Source organism: Dendrobates tinctorius, unplaced genomic scaffold (genome assembly GCF_039654945.1).
Source record: "Dendrobates tinctorius isolate UK_male_01 unplaced genomic scaffold, ASM3965494v1 ptg000092l, whole genome shotgun sequence".
In the NCBI taxonomy this organism is placed as follows: domain Eukaryota; kingdom Metazoa; phylum Chordata; class Amphibia; order Anura; family Dendrobatidae; genus Dendrobates; species Dendrobates tinctorius.
In genome coordinates, this window is record NW_027361760.1 from 6,433,283 (window position 1) to 6,454,791 (window position 21,509).

Sequence of the window (21,509 nt, forward strand, 5' to 3'; positions counted from 1 at the left end):
CATACTGTCTGCAATCATGCAAAAAAAATCCTAAGAAAAATCCAACATGTCTGATATGCAAAGATACTGAGGCCACACGACCTCTCCCCCACTAGATCAGCATTCTGGTGTGAACTGTAAGCAAAACAAAATATACTGATATAACAGGGGATTAGCAATACTGAACAGATTGACATAAGCTGTGGCATATGGAACGGGGTCCAGCACAGGTCCCAGCAGGGAACAATGCCGAACACCACACAGCAAAGCAGAAAGCAAAGAAAGGCAAAAACTGGATCAAATGCAAAAGATTCCAGCAAGCAAATAACTTATCTGAACGATGCAGGACCAACCAGGGGACAAGCGGACTTTAAAATGCACAGGAAGAAAACCAAATCACCAGCAACAACTGAGGGAAGCTTGCTCACTTAAATTTTCCCAGTCTTTAACACCTGACCTCCACTCATCCTCTTCAGGTGATTGTATTCTGTCAACCCGACCAGCTATGCTACCCAAAGCAACCACCAGAGGGAGCCCAAACTCAGAAGTCAGGTCAAGAGTGTTCACAACAGTGGAGGGGGTCACTGAACCCTCATCCAAGCCACCAGGCCGATCAGGATGAGCCCGGTGGAAGGTGCGAACCAATCGCTCGGCAGGAATGTCAGAAGCAAACACCCAAGAATTATCCTCCTGACCAAGTACTGGAGTCCCTGTCTAGCCACACCTGAATCCAATACCTTCTCTACCTCATACTCCAGATTACCCTTAACCAATACAGGATCAGGGGGCGCAGCCATGGGAACTACTGGCTCCACAAACCTTTTCAACAAAGATTTATGAAAAATGTTGTGAATCTTAAACATTCCTGTAAGAACCAAAGAAAGGATTTCCAAAATCTTATAAGGTCCAATAAGCCTTGGCTTGAATTTTGGAGACGCAGCTTTCATAGGAATATTTTTTGAGGACAACCAAACCATGTCACCCACTTTAAACCAAGAACCAATGGTCCTATGCCGGTTGGCAAACTGTTGGGCCTTCTCCTGAGAGTGAGACAACTTATCCACTACTTGATCCCAAATCTGCTGCATTCTCTCTACCACAGAATCCACACTTGGGCAGGCAGAAGCCTCCACCTGCCCTGAAGAAAATCGAGGATGAAACCCAAAGTTGCATAATAAAAGGAGACATCAAAGTGGCAGAACTAGCTCTCCAAAATCTGGAAACAAACTGGACTCCTCTGTCAGACACAAGTTCTCAGGAATACGGTGCAAACAAACCACCTGTTGTAAAAACAAGGGCACCAACTCAGAAGAAGATGGCAACTTTGGGAGTGGTACAAGATGGATCATCTTAGAAAATCTCTCACAGATCACCCAGTTTACCGTCATTCTCTGAGAGACAGGGAGATTAGAAATAAAATCCATTGTGATATGGGTCCATGGCCTCCTGAGCACCTGCAGGGGCATTAACAAACCACTAGAACAAGAACAGGGTTTGGATCGAGAACAAGTCCCACAGGACTGCACAAAATTCCTGACATCACGAGATAAGACAGGCCACCAAAAAGACCGACTCACTAAATCTCTGGTACCAAAAACACCAGGATGACCAGCTAAGGCGGAGCAATGAATTTCAGACATTACTCTTCTCCTCCACTGGTCAGGGACATACAATTTCCCCATAGGGCATCGTTCAGGTTTGTCCTCCTGAAATTCCTCCAGGGCAAGTCTCAAATCTGGTGAAATGGCGGAAAGAACCACACCCTCATTTAGATTGGTAGTAGGCTCGGTCACATCAAGAGAATCCGCAAAGAAACTCCTAGAGAGGGCGTCCGCCTTAATATTATTAGTGCCCGGAAGAAAAGAGACCACAAAATTAAAACGCATGAAAAATAAGGCCCACCTAGCCTGTCTAGGATTCAATCGCTTGGCTGATTCGAGATAAGATCAAGTTCTTGTGGTCGGTGAGGACCAAAACTTGATGTCTGGCTCCCTCCAACCAATGTCTCCACTCTTCAAATGCCCACTTCATAGCCAACAATTCCCGATTCCCCACATCATAGTTACGTTCAGATGGGGAAAATTTTCGAGAAAAGAAGGCACAGGGATTCTTCTTAGAGGTTACCGGATCTCTTTGAGACACAATGGCTCCTGCACCAATCTCAGAAGCATCTATCTCCTCCTGAAATGGGAGTGAAACATCAGGTTGCCTTAAGACAGGAACAGCAGTGAATCTCCGCTTAAGCTCCTGAAACGCCGAGACTACCTCTGGAGACCAATTCATCACATCAGCGCCCTTTTTGGTCAAATCCGTCAGTGGTTTAACAATACCAGAAAAATTAAATGAAGCAGCCTCAAACCACAGGGTCTTAATGAGATCATAGGTTTTTATTTAATTTATTAATAGAGGTTGTTATATGTAAATATATATACTGTATATATAATATTTATGGATGTCTTTTAATATTTATTTTTCTATGGGAGTTTCTAAAGAATTTCACCATGAAATACCTGATGGGTTGATTATTTAATTGTTATAAAAGATCTTATTCATGTTTTATAAGGGAAGTATTTTTAATGTGTTTTTAATATATTTATTTCCATCATACTACTTTATGTCCAGTAAGCCCTTTAAATTTAGAGACTTATTAACTATAAGCGCTCCACAGTAATAGGATTAAATCGATGGTGCTGCGGTTAGAAAATTGGATGAGTAACGCCAACTAAGTAATTGTCCCCCTTGTTAGATGTTATTGGTCCTTTCTGATACGTTTTACACCAGAATTACAAATATAGCTTCACTCTCTCTTTTCCCGCAGAGCTGTTTTTTTTTGTTTGTTTTTTTTAGTTTAATATTCCTCTCAGAAATAATTGTATGTAACCAATCATTCCTTTGTCCTAAATAAATCATCTTCTGACATGATTTGCTATCCTCAGGTGGTGTTAATAACACTGCTGAAGGAGTGTTTATTTTTTTTTTTTAAAACTTTGATATGTGACTTTATACTAGCACTGGTATAATCTGACTCTGTGCAGGAGTTTTTAACAGCCATGTGGTATTTGGAGAAGCGCTGTGTGCTCCGATCCTGAAGGTGTATGCAACATTGCAGGTGTGGGGCATATTGTCCTTCCCACTCTGCCACTGAGCTTTGGCAGATGAGAGATTCTCTTTTTTTTCCCCCTTTATTCTAATTCATCATTAAATAGGAATAATAAGCTGAACCTAAGATTTTAAAAAATATATATTCTAGATTTTTTATTGATAAAACATTTATTTTAATTGATTAAAATTTAGATCCTTACAATTTAATTTTTCACTAATGGTTTATTTCAACATATGATGTAGCAAATTGGTATAATATTTAAAATATAAAATATAACCTTTAATTGATTTCTTTAAAAACATATATTAGACACAGAGATACAAAACGAATATAACCAAGTGCCAAAGTGCAATAGTGCAGTGCTCTATTAAAAACAAACCGTGTTGTACTTTCCAGGTATCATATGGCCCAGGACAATGCCGTATTGTTAAATGTCCAGGTGTCCCCTCATACCTAGAATCTAAGACCATATGACCCTTATGTAATTGTAATTATGTATTATGTATGCCCATTCTCTGGCTCCACGTCATCTCCTCTTCCTCTTGCTGTCGGGGTACCTCAGGGCTCAGTCCTTGGCCCCCTTCTTTTCTCTCTCTACACGGCCCCAATTGGACAGACCATCAGCAGATTTGGCTTTCAGTACCATCTTTATGCTGATGACACACAACTATACACGTCTTCCCCCGACCTTACCCCCGCTGTACTACAGAACGCCAGTGACTGTCTGTCCGCAGTCTCCAATATCATGTCCGCTCTCTATCTGAAACTCAACCTCTCCAAAACTGAACTTCTTCTGCTCCCGCCGTCTACTAACCTCCCTAAATCTGACATTTCCTTCTCCGTGGGTGGTACCACAATAACACCCCAGCAGCAGGTGCGCTGTCTGGGTGTTATGTTTGACACCAATCTCTCCTTTACATCCCATATACAATCCCTTGCCCGCTCTTGCCGCTTACACCTAAAGAACATCTCTAGAATCCGCCCTTTTCTCACTATGGAAACAACAAAAACCCTCACTGTTGCATTGATCCACTCTCGCCTGGATTACTGCAACGCTCTATTAATTGGCCTCCCCGTCACTCGACTATCCCCTCTCCAGTCCATACTCAATGCAGCAGCCAGGATCGTCCATCTGGGTAATCGGTACTCGGACGCGTCCGCTCTTCGCCAGTCCTTACATTGGCTGCCCAGTCATTATAGGATCCAATTCAAAGTACTTGTTCTCACCCACAAAGCTCTCCACAGTGCGGCACCCCCTTACATCTCTTCTCTCATTTCTGTCTATCGGCCTAGCCGATCGCTGCGCTCTGCAAACGACTTTCGACTAACCTCTGCACTAATTCGTACCTCCCACTCCCGACTCCAAGACTTCTCCCGTGCTGCTCCTATCCTCTGGAATGCTCTACCCCAAGAAATCAGGACTATCCACAATTTGCATAGTTTTAGGCGCTCCCTCAAAACACACCTGTTCAGAGCGGCCTATCACATTCACTAATCAAAGTCATTCTCTGTGTAAGTGTGCGTGCGTAGCCCATTCACTATCTCCATCCATCCTTCACTCCTGCAAGATGGCTGGACCTTCATTGTAAATACACCATTGTAAATACACACCTGTACTCTGTATCTCCCTCACCTCATTGTAGATTGTACACTCTCAAGAGCAGGGTCGTCTTATTTCGTCTTATTTTGCTTTAATTATTGTATTGTTAGCGTTGTTACTTATGACTTGTGTTTTGAAACTGTTAAACTGTAAAGCGCTGCGGAATATGTTGGCGCTATATAAATAAAGATTATTATTATTATTATTATGTATAGACCAGGCCTTTATGTCGTAAATAATATTGTTACTTTTATAGACATATACATCCGGCCCATATACATTAGCTCAACATATATACAGCGTCGGTTAAATGCATCAGGATATATAACACCTCATATAAGCATAGTGTAACCGTTTCATAATACCACTATAGATACTGAGACCGCTGTACTTATCTTTAATGCTTCTGTAAAAAACAGATGACCGGGTAGGGTCCGTCTAGAAAGCCCAAAATCATGACCCGATCTCCGCGCTTGTCACCCAACGCGTTTTGTCATTGCCTGACTCATCAGGGGTATCTTATTCTGGCGCATAGCACGCCCGCTGTAAGACAGCTGCCTTTTATAAATCGCGGCATACCGCGGCTAACTGCCATTTCCGGTTGCCCCGTATAGTACTACCGGTTTGCGCATAACGCCGGCATCTGTTCAGGTAGCTTGCCCCACTTCCTGGGTTTCCCAAACAGACGCAGCGCGTCATGTTTAGACAGGAACTGGCCATACCTATGCCCCACTTCCTGGGCGTTACCAGGTATGTCAGTCTGAATACCACCATATTACGTGATTGGTCTAGGCAATCACCTGACCATCACGTATCATGGAAACCGCTCGCTTTATCTTGTTGCATACGATCTTCTATTGCGGCTTCATTTAGAGTAATCATAGATGCCAGTTGCATCCCCCTATCATTATTTATACGGGACCCAAATTTTTAAGCCATTTTATGATTAATAAAAGGCGTTACGAAATGTCCAAAACGCCAAAACCCATTTCATGGACCTTGTCAGGAATTACCTTGTGAATGAAAACAAATACTTTACACCCTATCAAGGGAAAAAAAACAGAAAAAAAGACTCAGAGTAGCAACTAAAAAACAAATGTAATAATGACATTAATTTTAATTCAATCTGGAAAATAATTTTGTTGCATGCATATAGGAGGATACCACCAACCTCCATATGTCTGTAGGAATTATAGATAGGGTGCCCGCTAAATCTGGCCCTATAGGTCCCTAGCTAGCTGTTCCCTACCTCACGCGGAGGTTGGCACCCTAAATTCCTGCGCAAGTGGCGCCCCCACTCCTCGACGGCTCTCCCTAAACTAGATAGCCCTATTAAAAACTCCCTACAAGAAGGAAGAAAAGGATAGTGTTTCATTCAATCCTTTGGGATATATAGATTGTAGGGAAAAAATCCAATAAGTTTCTCTTTTCCAATGGGGCAAATGAGCTAAGAGCCATTATGGACCGACATTGACCTATATTATGTATGGACAATGATCTTGGAGGCTTGATCTCGGACAATCTTTTCCAGATTGAATTAAAATTAATGTCATTATTACATTTGTTTTTTAGTTGCTACTCTGAGTCTTTTTTCTGTTTTTTTCCCTTGATAGGGTGTAAAGTATTTGTTTTCATTCACAAGGTAATTCCTGACAAGGTCCATGAAATGGGTTTTGGCCATTTCATAACGCCTTTTATTAATCATAAAATGGCTTAAAAATTTGGGTCCCGTATAAATAATGATAGGGGGACGCAACTGGCATCTATGATTATTCTAAATGAAGCCGCAATAGAAGATCGTATGCAACAAGATAAAGCGAGCGGTTTCCATGATACGTGATGGTCAGGTGATTGCCTAGACCAATCACGTAATATGGTGGTATTCAGACTGACATACCTGGTAACGCCCAGGAAGTGGGGCATAGGTATGGCCAGTTCCTGTCTAAACATGACGCGCTGCGTCTGTTTGGGAAACCCAGGAAGTGGGGCAAGCTACTTGAACAGATGCCGGCATTATGCGCAAACCGGAAGTACTATACGGGGCAACCGGAAATGGCAGTTAGCCGCGGTATGCCGCGATTTATAAAAGGCAGCTGTCTTACAGCGGGCGTGCTATGCGCCAGAATAAGATACCCCTGATGAGTCAGGCAATGACGAAACGCGTTGGGTGACAAGCGCGGAGATCGGGTCATGATTTTGGGCTTTCTAGACGGACCCTACCCGGTCATCTGTTTTTTACAGAAGCATTAAAGATAAGTACAGCGGTCTCAGTATCTATAGTGGTATTATGAAACGGTTACACTATGCTTATATGAGGTGTTATATATCCTGATGCATTTAACCGACGCTGTATATATGTTGAGCTAATGTATATGGGCCGGATGTATATGTCTATAAAAGTAACAATATTATTTACGACATAAAGGCCTGGTCTATACATAATTATAATTACATAAGGGTCATATGGTCTTAGATTCTAGGTATGAGGGGACACCTGGACATTTAACAATACTGCATTGTCCTGGGCCATATGATACCTGGGAAGTACAACACGGTTTGTTTTTAATAGAGCACTGCACTATTGCACTTTGGCACTTGGTTATATTCGTTTTGTATCTCTGTGTCTAATATATGTTTTTAAAGGAATCAATTAAAGGTTATATTTTATATTTTAAATATTATACCAATTTGCTACATCTATTGATCTGATATTGGTTTGAGATACCCCCGCTATATAGTTAGTTTATTTCAACATATGTCTCTTTCACGTTGGAGATGTTTGCAGGAACTTGCTAGTATAGCCGAGTGGTCTAATTGTCAGGCAGCAGATCTGGAGGAAGCTGAGGCATATCTTTAGGAGTTCGTGTCCGAGGTTTGCTTTTCTTGCTCAGTATATATGTGTTTTTTTATTTTCCTTATTTATTTTTTTTCCTTTTGTTCAACAACCTGTGAAATTAAAATAGACATGTCAATATAAGAACAGCTTCTAACTATTACTATGAATTTTTATACTGTCTGCTAACTATGAACTTTGACATGTGTCATCTGACTGTTTGGAGCGCATTTTTTTTAAATCTGTGTGTACTTAATGCACCACCTATGTATGCTTCATGTGGTATTTCCTGAAGAAGTTGCAAAAAACCTTGAAACGCGTAGAATAAACCACTGTCAAACTTTATTAACCTTCTGAAATTTCATCATTTGGGCAGCGCGGACAAAATACACGTATTCCTTTGCAGAGTTCTGCTTCAGATAGTCGGTGACCGACTTGTGGATCTGCAGCAGCCCTTATCTATACATGCTTTGAATACCTACTACCAGGTAAGCGTTTTTTTGTCAAACCGCTTACTTTATTTGTGGGATAAGACCCATGGCCTTAATGAGCCATCTTTCTTGGCCACAAAAAAAACCCAGCACCTAAAGGTGAAGAAGATGGTCTGATATGACCCTTCTCCAATGACTCCTTGATATAAGATCCGCATAGCATCATGTTCAGGTACAGATAAGTTGAAAAGCCGACCCTTGGGAAATTTACAACCGGGCACTAACTCGATCGTGCAATCATAACTCCTATGAGGAGGCAAAGACGCTGACTTACTATCACTAAATACATCAGAAAAATCAGCCAAATAGTCAGGAACATCATGACACTGGGGAGAGGTGGAGAAAACAGGAGTGTCACTAAGAACACATTGACAACCCCAACTAACCACAGACACAGATTTCCAATCCAAAACAGGATTATGGGTCTGCAACCAAGGAAAACCCAGTACAATAATGTCATGTAAATTATGCAGCACCAAAAATTTACAATTCTCTTGGTGGTCCAGGCCTACCCGCATTATTACCTGGGTCCAAAACTGGGGTTTATTCTCCACCAAAGGGGTAGCATCAAGACCCCTTAAAGAAATAGGAGTCCGCAGAGGTACCATGGGAAAACCACAACGCTTGGCAAAGTCAAAATCCATCAGGTTCAGGGCTGTTCCTGAATCCACAAAAGCCTTAGCAGAAAATGAAGATAAAGAACATCTCAAGGAAACTGCCAAAAGGAATTTAGGCTGTACACTGCCCACAGCAAATGAGTGAGCAGTGAAATAAGAGATTTGTGAATGTTGTTCTGCTAATTGATATGATGCACCAAGAAATTTAGATTTTTATTGAGTATAATCATAATTTTATTATAATGTTTTACATTTTTTCTAGTATGAAGCTTCACATTTGTGTGTTTCTATAGAAGTGTGTTTTTTATTTAAAAATGTCTGATATTTCATTTAAACCGTATGGTTGCAAAGTCTGCAACCTATGAATCCAATAAATTTCCTTTCTTCTGAGAATGACACTCCTGTTCACAGTGTCTTCTGAAACATAATCAATTGGGGCCACTTTAATACATGGTTTAAAGTTGCCCCAATTGATTATGTTTCAGAAGACACCGTGAACAGGAGTGTCATTCTGAGAAGAAAGGAAATTTATTGGATTCATAGGTTGCAGACTTTGCAACCATACGGTTTAAATGAAATATCAACCATTTTTAAATAATTTTGGTGCTCTGCATATTTGTCTGCTAAGGATTGGAGTAGTATTGGCATCTGATAATTGTGTGATGTCCATGCTATAACATTACAGCAAGTGAATGATCATATAGCTAACATATAAAGAGACATAATCGGCGGTATTTTATTATGATTGGAATAGTTGGCTGGTGCCTTGAAAAGGTAGTGATATCTCTGGAGATGTGGAGCCTATGGCTGAGAGAACAGAAAATTTTCTTGAGTGCAGAGCATGGGTCTACTGTGCAGGATCTAATCCGCATAGGAGTACATACATTAATTAGTATATGATCATCTGCCTGAAATATAAGTAAAAGTATAATATGTTGAATGAAGTGTTAATTTGAAAGGAAAATATAAGTGCGGTTATATAAGAGATTTGTGAATGTTGCTCTGCTAATTGATATGATGCACCAAGAAATATAGATTTTTACTGAGTATAATCATAATTTTATTAAAATGTTTTACATTTTTTCTAGTATGAAGCTTCACATTTGCGTGTTTCTATAGAAGTGTGTTTTTTATAGGTGAATTTTAGTGATTTTACATTAGGTTGATAGTTATTGTGTGAATTTTTTGAGTGCAATGAGCATCTACCTCACTTCCTGGGGAAGCTAGTATATAAGGAGAATGGAATGTGATGCCAGTGTAACTTTTGCTCCTGAGGAAGTGTACAGTGTGTACACGAAACGCGTAGAGTTTATGGAATAAAAAGGAAGTTATAATCACTTCTTGGTCCTTGGATTAACTCCTTGTGAACTTTGGACTGGAACAGCGCGATCCTGAAAGCCGGATTTCTTTTCTTTTTTTTTTTCTTCTTGTATATCGTTCCATTTAGTAAGGACCGCCCACTTTCGAAATTTTTGACAATATATCTCTGCCGCTTCCTGACCCTGGTTCAATGCCAATAAAGTTTTCTCAGCTTGATCAACAACATTAGGTTCATCATACAACAACCCCAGAGCTTGAAAAAACGCATCCACATTAGCCAGAATAGGATCCCCAGGTGTCAGAGAAAAAGCCCGGTCCTGAGGGTTGCCGTGCAACAGGGAGATGACAATTTTAACCTGCTGCACCAAGTTACCTGAGGAATTAGGTTTCAAGGCAAAAAATAGTTAACAATTATTCTTAAAGTTCAAAAATTTAGACCGATCCCCAGAAAATACATCAGGAATAGGGACTTTTTGTTCTACAGCAGACGATTTAGCGAGATAGGCAGAAATTCCCCGAACTTCAGCAGCGAGCTGCTCAACATGATCGGACAATTGCTTAGTCTACATAAAAGAAAAAAATCCTCCTACGGCCCACAGAGAAAAAGAGGAAAAAAATCTATAAAAATTCTGACATTTTTTTTTTTTTTTACAATTTTTCCCTTCTTTAGAGTACTCTAGAATATACAGTTTAGGCTGGTGATTCTGTTATGATTAGGTCACCGAGGAGGATAGCTGGGGAATAAGCTAGGCAACCAGAAACATTGGTAACTTAGCGGATTACATACCCCTAAACCTAGCAACACAACTAGAATTAGCCGTGGGACATACCTACGATGCCCTAGACGCCTCGGCACAGCCAAAGTTAACTAAGCCTAAAGCAAGAAAGGGGAAAGCTAAACTGCCCTGGAGTAGAACCCCAAAGGAATAAATAGCCCCCAAACATATATTGCCGGTGAGACCTGATGAGGTACAAACACAGGCAGAAAATAGAGTGAGCAAATGATGGGGCCCAAACTGTCTAGATAGAACAGAACAGGAAAGATATTATCTGCAATCACACAAAAAACCCTAAGAAAAATCCAACACGTCTGATATGCAAAGATACTGAGGCCACCACAAGACCTCTCACCCACTAGATCAGCATTCTGGTGTGAACTGGAAGCAGAACAAAAGATACTGATATAACTAACAGGGGATTAGCAATACTGAAGAGACTGACAGCTGTGGCATATGGAAAGGGGTTCAGCACAGGTCCCAGCAGGGAACAATGCCGAATCCACACAGCAAAGCAGAAAGCAAAGAAAGGCAAAAACTGGATCAAATGCAAAAAGATTCCAGCAAACAAATAACTTATCTGAACGATGCAGGACCAAGCAGGGGATAAGCGGACTTTAAAATGCACAGGAAGAAAACCAAATCACCAGCAACAACTGAGGGAAGCTTGCTCATTTAAGTCTTCCCAGTCTGTAACACCTGACCTCCACTCATACTCTTCAGGTGATTGTATTCTGTCAACCCGACCAGCTCCACTACCCGCAGCAACCACCAGAGGGAGCCCAAACTCAGAAGTCAGGTCAAGAGTGTTCACAACACGCGCCTATCTGGTGGGTACTTCCGTCTGCGCCGCCGTCCTCCACGGGAGGCATACCCCCTCTGCTATTGTTCTTCACCCCTCAATATGGGATTAAGTCTTGTGGCTGCTGCTGAAGTTTTTCAGATGCTCTGCATCTTTCCTCCAGCTTCTTTCATTCCTTGCCATAAGTTACCCCAGGGTATGGTGTTGGACTCCAAGGCAGCAAGGGCTTTCTTCAGGCTCTCAATTTCTGCCCTCATTTTCAGCATTCCCTGCCGTAATTTGCGGGACCTCTCCGGCTCTCTCGTTCGGGTTGGGTACTTCATGGCTTCAGACCATCCCTGCCAAGGCTGCGTTCCCCTGCTCCTCCTGCGTGGATTAGCTCACAGGCGCGCATGCAAGACTTGCTTAAGCAGCGCATATCTAAGGCCTGTCACTAACTGGTCTCACAGCACAATATCAGGAGGGCCTATACCTACGCCGTCTCGCTTAGCAATCACAGCGTGGATCTACTGCAACGCATTCATGTATTGGGCCATGGACTCCCCCTCCCTTTGGACACGCCTAAACAAGTGCATGCGCAATTCTCCAATGTCCATGGGGTCTCCATGCATTCTCTCTAATATTTGTAACACCTTGGTAAAGGTGTCTCACTTGTGGGGGGAGGAAACATGATGGAGCTCCTCGCCTCCCTCATCCAGTGCCATCAGGGCAACCTCTGCCTCCATTGCAGGAGTCATGGGGTGCATTCTCATCATGCCCCTGACTCGCTCAGTCCAGTTCCCCAGCAGAGTGCTCCCTGTAAATTTTGGGAGGTTACTCAACATTGCCCCCAGTGATATTCTGGCTCTTGGGGCACCCCTGACCGCTTGGTCTGCCACCTATGTGACCGTGGACTGCATCTTGCTGACTACACCAAGTGAAAGCAGGTTGCGGGATGCAGTGATGGACAGAAGACAGACCAAAGGTTAACAATTTTTAATGAATAGGGAAGACACCACGCAGGGAGTTAATGGGTTAAACAGGGGAATAAAGTCTAATTGCAAAAGGATATGCAGAGTTCAGGAACAATCAGGTAATGGCAGTGCTAGTGAAACAATTGTGTCAGAGGTTCCTCAGACCGTGACTCCTGTTGAGAAGTCAATAGCACCGGCAACGGTTGACGCTGTATTTTTTCCAATTGTGGCGTCTGCCTGCGGTCTGGGCTGCAGCTGGACAACACCCCGAGAAACACTGATACCCTTTACCCCTATACAGGGATCTGGATTTATAGCAGAGCCCAGGAGGTGCTGTCTGAATAGGAGCAATGACCAGAGCAGGACGGTCGCCAGAAAGGTGTTCCAACACAGGGCACAAAGGCAATGATATCTGAGACTAAACCAGTCAGGCAGAAATGGTATAACAACGGTAGACAGCAGCAAAGACAGATACCAGGTCGAAGCCAGAGTCATAAACCAGGAGAGTCGCAGAGGTACCGAATCGTTAGGCAGAAGCACAGTCAGAATCCAGGCCGAAGTCAGTATCATAAACCAGGAGAGTCGCAGTGGTACATAATCGTTAGGCAGAAGAAGGGTCAGAAGTCCAGGCAAAAGTCAGAGTCAGTCCACAGTAATTCACACAGTAACACGCAGGGGAACCAAGAATATATCCGGCGGCCTGCAAGAGCAGTCCCAAGGTATTTGAGGGATCAGGTCATCCCTTACAGGCCCGTGGGCTGGTGATGTCATCCGGACCGCCCCCAGGACCAGGCTGGATGGTACTGCACCAGCCCCTTCATGACTGACCGAGGAGCGAAGCCTGCATCCAGCGGACGCCTGCGCAGGAGCCTCATGACTATTGCCGCCATCACTCGGGGTTGAAGCACAATGCCTCCCAGAGACCAAGGCCGAGACTGCAGGCCACGGGTCAGACGGTGATAGGACAGTCCGGCGCCTCCTAGTGGTCGAGGCCGGGACAGCAGGCCCTGAGTCTGATGGTGCCGTGACAGTACCCCCCCCTCTAAGAGGGGCCTCCGGACCCTCAAAACCCGGTTTGTCAGGGTGGAGGAGGTGAAACCTCCTAATCAACCGCTTAGCACGAATGTCACTAGCGGGGACCCAGGACCTCTCCTCTGGGCCGTAGCCCTTCCAATGCACCAAATACTGTACCGAGTTTCTCACTAGACGGGAATCAAATATGCCCTGGACCTCGTACTCCAAGGCGCCCTTGACCAAAACTGGAGGAGGAGGGGACCGGACGGGACGAATTGGGGAGCGGTATACCTTGAGGAGGGACTTATGAAAAACGTTAGGAATTTTAAAAGACTGCAGGAGCTTTAACCGAAACGCTACTGGGTTAATTACCTCTAATATTTCATATGGGCCGATGAACCTGGGACCCAGTTTGGCCAACGGTACCTTAAGTTTGATGTTTCTTGTAGAGAGCCAAACCTTGTCACCAACTCCCAGGTGCGGCCCCTGGGATCGTCGTCTATTAGCTGCCGAAGTCTGTCTAATTTGAGCCCCTTTTAAATTAGAGTTTACTTCGGACCAAATAGTCTTTAGACGATGTATATTTTGCTCAACCCCTGGGATTTCCGACATCTTGGCCGAAAATGATCCAAAGCGCGGATGTAGTCCAAGGTTACAGAAGAAGGGGGTGGTTTTGATGGAGTCTTGGTATCTATTATTGAGAGCGAACTCTGCCAATGGCAAATGTTCCACCCAATCTGACTGGTGTGCTGAGACATAGCAGCGGAGGTATTGCTCCAGCGTTTGGTTGGCACGCTCAGTTTGACCATTCGTCTCGGGATGGTATGCCGAGGAAAAGGACAACTCAACACCAATACGTCTACAGAACGCCCTCCAGAACTTCGAGACGAACTGGGTACCCCTGTCGGATACGATATTTGCCGGAACGCCGTGCAAACGTACAACGTGAAGAACAAACAACTTACTCAAGGTTTCAGAGTTGGGTAAGCCGGACAGGGGAACAAAGTGAGACTGTTTACTGAACCTGTCCACCACCACCCAAATACAAGTTTTCCCCTCGGAGGGTGGCAGGTCTGTAATGAAGTCCATGGAGATGTGGGTCCATGGACTTTCAGGGGTGGGCAAGGGCTGAAGCCAGCCGGCAGGACGGTTATGGGGGGACTTGGCGCGGGCACAGACTTCACACGCTGAGACGTACTCCTTACAGTCCTTGGCCACCGTAAGTTCCTGGTTACCAGCCTAGTGGTATTATTGAGACCAGGGTGGCCTGCCAGGACGGAGTCGTGAGATTCTTTTAACACTCGTAAGCGAAAGGTAGCTGGAACGAATAATTTTTTGGGGGGCGTAGTGTCAGGAGCTTGTTCTGGTGACCTACGGATCTCCTCCAGAAGGTCCAGAGATACTGCCGACACGACAATGCCATTAGCCAATATGGGAGCTGAATCATTGTCCTCGGTGTGTGTGACAAAAGCTGCGGGAGAGGGCATCTGCCCTCACATTTTTGGTTCCGGGGCGAAAGGTGATTAAAAAAAAATCGAACCTGGAGAAAAACAAGGCCCACCTGGCCTGCCTAGGGTTTAGTCTTTTAGCTGACTCTAGGTAGGTTAGGTTTTTGTGATCGGTAATAACAGTAACTTTGTGTTTGGCGCTTTCGAGGAAGTGGCGCCATTCCTCGAAGGCCCACTTGATTGCCAATAATTCTCGGTTGCCGATGTCATAGTTTCTCTCCGTGGCAGAGAATTTGCGGGAGAAAAAGGCACATGGACGAAGCTGAGTGAGGGATGCAGTGCCTTGTGAGAGCACTGCTCCCACTCCGACTTCGGAGGCATCTACTTCCACAATAAACGGGTGGTCCAAGTTTGGTTGAATCAACACCGGGTTGGCCACGAAGCACTCTTTTAGTGTAGAAAAAGCCCTGGTTGCCTCAGGATTCCAATTAGTCACGTCTGCCCCTTTCCGGGTAAGGTCCGTGAGTGGCTTGGCAATCTCTGAGAATCCCCTGATGAATTTGCGATAATAATTCGCAAATCCCAAAAATCGCTGTAGTGCTTTCAGCGATTTGGGTTGTACCCAATCCTTAATGGGTTGAATCTTGGCGGGATCCATGCGGAACCCCTTGCCTGAGACCATGTATCCTAAGAACTGCACCTCTTCGGCAAAAAAAACACATTTTTCAAATTTCGCGAACAAAGAGTTTTCGCGCAGTCTTTGCAGTACTGAACGGATGTGTTGAGCATGTGTCACAGGGTCAGCAGAATAAATCAAAATGTCGTCCAGATATATGACGACATACACCCCACAAATATCTCTGAAAATATCATTGACGAAGTGCTGAAATACTGCAGGAGCGTTACTGAGTCCGAAGGGCATTACCAGGTACTCAAAATGGCCCAGGGGTGTATTAAAGGCCGTTTTCCATTCGTCCCCATCTCTTATGCGGACCAGGTTATATGCCCCCCGGAGGTCAAGCTTAGTAAACCGGCGAGCTCCCAGTAACTGATTAAACAGATCAGGAATGAGTGGCAGCGGGTATTGATTTTTTATGGTTATGGCGTTCAGCTCACGGTAGTCAATGCATGGTCTGAGTCCACCATCTTTTTTCTCTACAAAGAAAAACCCAGCTCCTACAGGTGAGGTGGAAGGTCTAATGAAGCCTTTTCGAAGGCTGTCTGCGACGTATTCCTTCATGGCTACACGCTCAGGACCAGAGAGATTGAATATTCTCCCCTTAGGGAGACGGGCACCAGGGACCAATTCAATAGGACAATCGTATTCTCTGTGAGGAGGTAGTTTCTCCGACTCCACTATAGAGAAAACATCTTCATAATCCCTAAACGCATAGGGAATAGAAGGTGTTTTAATTTTAATCTGGTTTACTGAAAAAGACATACAGTTACTCTGACACCGTGGACTCCAGCGCACAACGTCACCTATGCGCCAGTCAATAACCGGATTATGTTGGTGCAACCATGGCATGCCTAACACAACTGGATCTGATAAATTGTATATAACAAATAATGACATTTGTTCATTATGTAATGTCCCCACTGACATAGAAATTTCGGCAGTAACGAATTCCACGCCTCCATGGAATATAGATGTACCATTAATCGCAGTAGTCTGAATAGGCGCTTTAAGCCTTGACAGAGGTACACCAAGGCTCTTAGCAAATAAAAAATCCATAAGGTTGCCAGCAGCCCCACAATCTACAAAAGCCTTTACACACAGACGTTTCTTAGCAAAAGAAAGGGAAACTGGTAACAAGAGTTTGACCGCATTTGCGGGCAATACCTGACCCCCAGAGCTGTCCTGGGGGTGATGATCCAGGAATGTGGATTTCCAACAGCCAGCATTTTCCTTGAAGCTTCCAGGCTGCAGCATGCTTGAGCCTGAGAGTGACCTTCCAGGCTGTGCAATGTAACAGGTGTTTGGGCCCAGAATCAGCTCAGTCAGGAGGAAGGAAAAAAAAAAAGGTGAGGAAAACTGCTTTTATATGTGTTAAGTATAGACACAAAAAGCCGTTTTATTTTTTGGGCCGGATATAATGTGGCGTCTGCCTGCGGTCTGGGCTGCAGCCAGACAACACCCCAAGAAACACTGATACCCTTTACCCCTATACAGGGATCTGGATTTATAGCAGAGCCCAGGAGGTGCTGTCTGAATAGGAGCAATGACCAGAGCAGGACGGTCGCCAGAAAGGTGTTCCAACACAGGGCACAAAGGCAATGATATCCGAGACTAAACCAGTCAGGCAGAAAAGGTATAAAAATGGTAGACAGCAGCAAATACAGATACCAGGTCGAAGCCAGAGTCATAAACCAGGAGAGTCGCAGAGGTACCGAATCGTTAGACAGAAGCAGAGTCAGAATCCAGGCCGAAGTCAGTGTCATAAACCAGAAGAGTCGCAGAGGTACAGAATCGTTAGGCAGAAGAAGGGACAGAAGTCCAGGCAAAAGTCAGAGTCAGTCCACAGTAACACACGGGGGAACCAAGAATATATCCGGCAGCCTGCAAGAGCAGTCCCAAGGTATTTGAGGGATCAGGTCATCCCTTACAGGCCTGTGGGCTGGTGATGTCATCCAGACCGCCCCCAGGACCAGGCTGGATGGTACTGCACCAGCCCCTTCATGACTGACCGAGGAGCGAAACCTGCATCCAGCGGACGCCTGCGCAGGAGCCTCATGACTATCGCCGCCATCACTCGGGGTTGAAGCACAACGCCTCCCAGAGACCAAGGCCGAGACTGTAGGCCACGGGTCAGACGGTGATAGGACAGTCCGGCGCCTCCTAGTGGTCGAGGCCGGGACAGCAGGCCCTGAGTCTGGCGGTGCCGTGACACCAATGAGGTCCTGTGGGCATCAATGCCTCATCTCCTGGTGGCAGCGGTCGGTCTCCAGTACCTTCCGCTGGGGCCCTAGTACATATACTGATGTAGCCGGAGGATTGTGGGTCACGGCATTGTCTGAGCCCGACGTGGCCCGGCAGATATACCCTGGTGGATTGGGGCACAGATGGCAGTCTTGCACCCGATCTCTCTCTGGTAGCATGCACACAGTACTCAATAGCCCGGAACATTCAACACCTCGGTCCGTGGTGACCAATGAGCATACTGCATGTCTCTCCTCACAGTCTCCATCAGCGGTGGCGGGGAATCTCGAGTTCAAGACTGCGCTATATTGATGCTCAAGGGCCAGAGCACTAATGCCCCCCTGCTGCATGCTCTCTTCCTGCCAAGTCTCTCTCTAGGTCACCGGGTCTGTCTGCTGCAGTCCATCACAGCGCCGGCGGTTTGGGTGCGGAGCGAGCTGCCTGCCCTGCTGCACGCATGCTGATGGTGGTGGCCTCTCTGCAACTTTGCACACTTTTTTTGGGTCATGGGGCCTGTACGGTCCCCTATTCCTTCCCCCAGGAAACAGGGGATGCAGCCTCAGTAGTTCCGGACCCGGCTCAATACAGGTACTGGCAGCCTGGTTTTCTTACTTACATTAGTATAACCAATTGGTCAATAAGATATAAAACAAATCCTAAATAGGAGTAAAGCACAAAAGGAGAACAAGAATAACTGATGCAATAGTGATGGTGCAATAGTGATTGCAAAATACAATGCTAAGTTAGAGGAGCAAGACCTGTGTGGTGATCAGCCAAGAAGAACACCCCTGACTCGCGTTTCGTGTGTAGCGTTTTCCGAGGCGTAAGTAACATTTTGAGTATAGACGCCTTGGTAAAGACTATAAAAAACTGCATATTGATTACATTGAATGAGAAGGCCCTTATTTTAGAACCTCTCTATGGTGGATTAAACAAAAAAAAACAAGCAAACAAGAAACTGATTACTCAATGGAGATGTGGGAATAAAATAATAATAAAAACTTGGTTTTTTTTGTCCTGGTGACCCATTTTGTGTAAAGTGTACCAAAATCTATAACGTTTCCATGCCTAGTTGGATAATCCTACATAAAAAGCCATATGAAGACAATGCACATAGACAATGCACCTACAGGTTTACTACTTGTGTTATGATTCACACTCAGTTTTTCTACAAACATTTGGGGAAGGCATGTATTGTCACTTTTTGTGTCATTTGTCTCTAAAGGATAGTGGTTGGGAATGAAGAGCTTTCTTGGGCAGCTGAGGAGGATCAGAATTCCGAACACAACTATTACAATAGTATACCCGGTAAAGAACCACCTCTAGGAGGAGTTCAAGACTGCAGAGTCAGGGATCCAGGTGCAACAAACCAGCCCAGCGCACCGATAACAAGTAATGGACAGTGGACACAGGTAGTGTTAGATATTCTTATTAACATAACTATTGCTTTTAATTCTACATGTAACCTGAAAATTACATGCAATAGTGCAAATCTAGCCTCTGTTAGTTTGAAGAATGAAATCACTCTGTACTATGTCCATGCATACTGTATATCTGCATTTTAATGCCTCCATCTTCATTTACTTTTTCTGTGTAGATAGGATCGCCAGCCAAAAGAGCACCGGTAACACACTCTGGATCACAGTGGGAACTGGAAGACCATGGTAAGATTACCGAAGAAAGTTGAGAATTTTGCAAATTGGATACTTGATGTCATGTGTCAACCACTCAAGCAGACAACAGCATGGAATCCTGATACAGTGTTGGGATTCAGCTACCAGCAATATCAGAGGCACTGCAGAAATTTAGTTTTAACCCAGAAAACACCTTTTCACTATAGTAAAATTCTCGGAATCATTACCATTAATCAGTACTGCTATATCCATCTTTGGGCTATGACTTTGAAACATGCATTTTCCAGATTATTAACATATTCCTTTATCAGGGCCAACAAAAGAAATGTTCCATGGAAGCAATGGTCGTGCTTTAGGGCTAAGAGACTATGAGGAACACATGTATGTCAACACACACACTCTTGATGGGCTAAATACAGAAAAGGAGCCCTATATGATCGCAGAGGATAGTCCCAAGAAGGATATCTTTGATATGAGTAAGTGTATATAGGATCTATCTGTCTGTCTGTGTCTGTCTGTCTATTTATTATCAATCTATATATTATTAATCTATTATCTATGTATTCACCTAACTAGCTATTATCTATCCCATATCTATTTATATATCTGTCCCATACCAAACCTATCTATCTATCTATCTATCTATCTATCTATCTATCTATCCAGTGGCATAACTACAAAGTTATGGGCCCTGGTGCGAACTTTCAAATGGGGCCCCCCCATGCCAAAATACACGCACATCTCTGCTCCGTACACTTCGCACACGCGCGGCTCCTCTCCGTACACCTCGTACACACCTGGCTCCGCTCCGTACACCTCGTACACACACGGCTCCTCTCTGTACACGTACACGCACGGCTCCTCTCTGTACACATCGTACACACGTGGCTCCGCTCCATACACGCTGCTCCTCTCCGTATACCTCGTACATGCGCGGCTCCTCTCTGTACACCTCGTACACACACGGCTCCTCTCCGTACACACGCTGCTCCACTCCGTAAACCTCGTACACGTGCGGCTCCGCTCCGTACACCTCGTACATGCGCGGCTCGCTCCGTACACCTCGTACATGCAAAACCAAAGGAAAAAACAATGTGTGTATATACCCTAATGAAAATAAATAAGTAAAAAAGCAAGTGCATTAAATAACATAGGGTACTTGGTAAACACTGTTTTGATCAAAAAAAGTATAAAGCTGTCCCACCACGGCAAGGTGTACCCATTTGAAACAGTAACTACACTAACGGTAAAACTTACCTAGTGTGAATAGTGGCAAGTTCAGTTTTTTGTGTTACCTCATACACGCGTGGCTCCGCTCCGTACACCTTGTACACGCGCAGCCCCGCTCTGTACACCTCATACATGCGCGGCTCCGCTCCGTACACACATGGCTCCTCTCCGTACACCTCCTACACACGCGTCTCTGCTCCGTACACCTCGTACACACACGGCTATGCTCCGCACACCTCGTACACACACGACTCCGTTCCATCCAAAATTGTACACACAGCTCTGCTACATCCACCCTGTAAACCCCTCCTGACCCCACACAGAAACTTTTTCATCCAGCATCATGACAACCAGCACAGAAGAGTCCTGCAGACTTGGAGGCCCCTGATCATGTGACCCCTGACTCCTCCCCTCCTGTGACCTCATCATAGGTCCTGTGCGCACAGAAAAGAACAGCCTAGGATGTCATTGCAGGCTGTGGGGGGCTGCGGTGGTCTATCCGGGAGAGTGAGGATGGGGTGCATGGGGGGGCATGACGGCTCAGTGCAGTGCAGGAAGAATAGACTCCCGGGCGGGATGCGGGGGGGGGTCAAAAACGGGACTGTCCTGCTAGAAACGGGACGATTGGGAGATATCATGTTCTGACCGGCCGGGCCCCTGTCTCCCCCCCGGGCCCGATTGCAGTGGCGACTGCTGTGACTGTGGTGGTTACGCCCCTGTATCTATCTATCTAGCTAATGAAAAAATGAAAAAGCAGCACAAAAAAAGGATGAAGAGTGGGTGCACGCT

The 21,509-nt window shown here is 44.8% G+C and overlaps 1 protein-coding gene across 1 annotated transcript in view; it reads left to right on the forward strand.

Annotated features, from left to right (window-relative positions):
• The window catches only part of SHC2 (SHC adaptor protein 2), a 486,073-nt gene that overhangs the window by 248,594 nt on the left and 215,970 nt on the right, over positions 1-21,509 (forward strand). Inside the window, exons 8-10 of the mRNA XM_073586301.1 lie at positions 19,082-19,268; positions 19,454-19,520; positions 19,802-19,966. Of these exons, the coding sequence (XP_073442402.1) occupies positions 19,082-19,268; positions 19,454-19,520; positions 19,802-19,966 (419 nt within the window). The remainder of the gene's footprint in view (positions 1-19,081; positions 19,269-19,453; positions 19,521-19,801; positions 19,967-21,509) is intronic.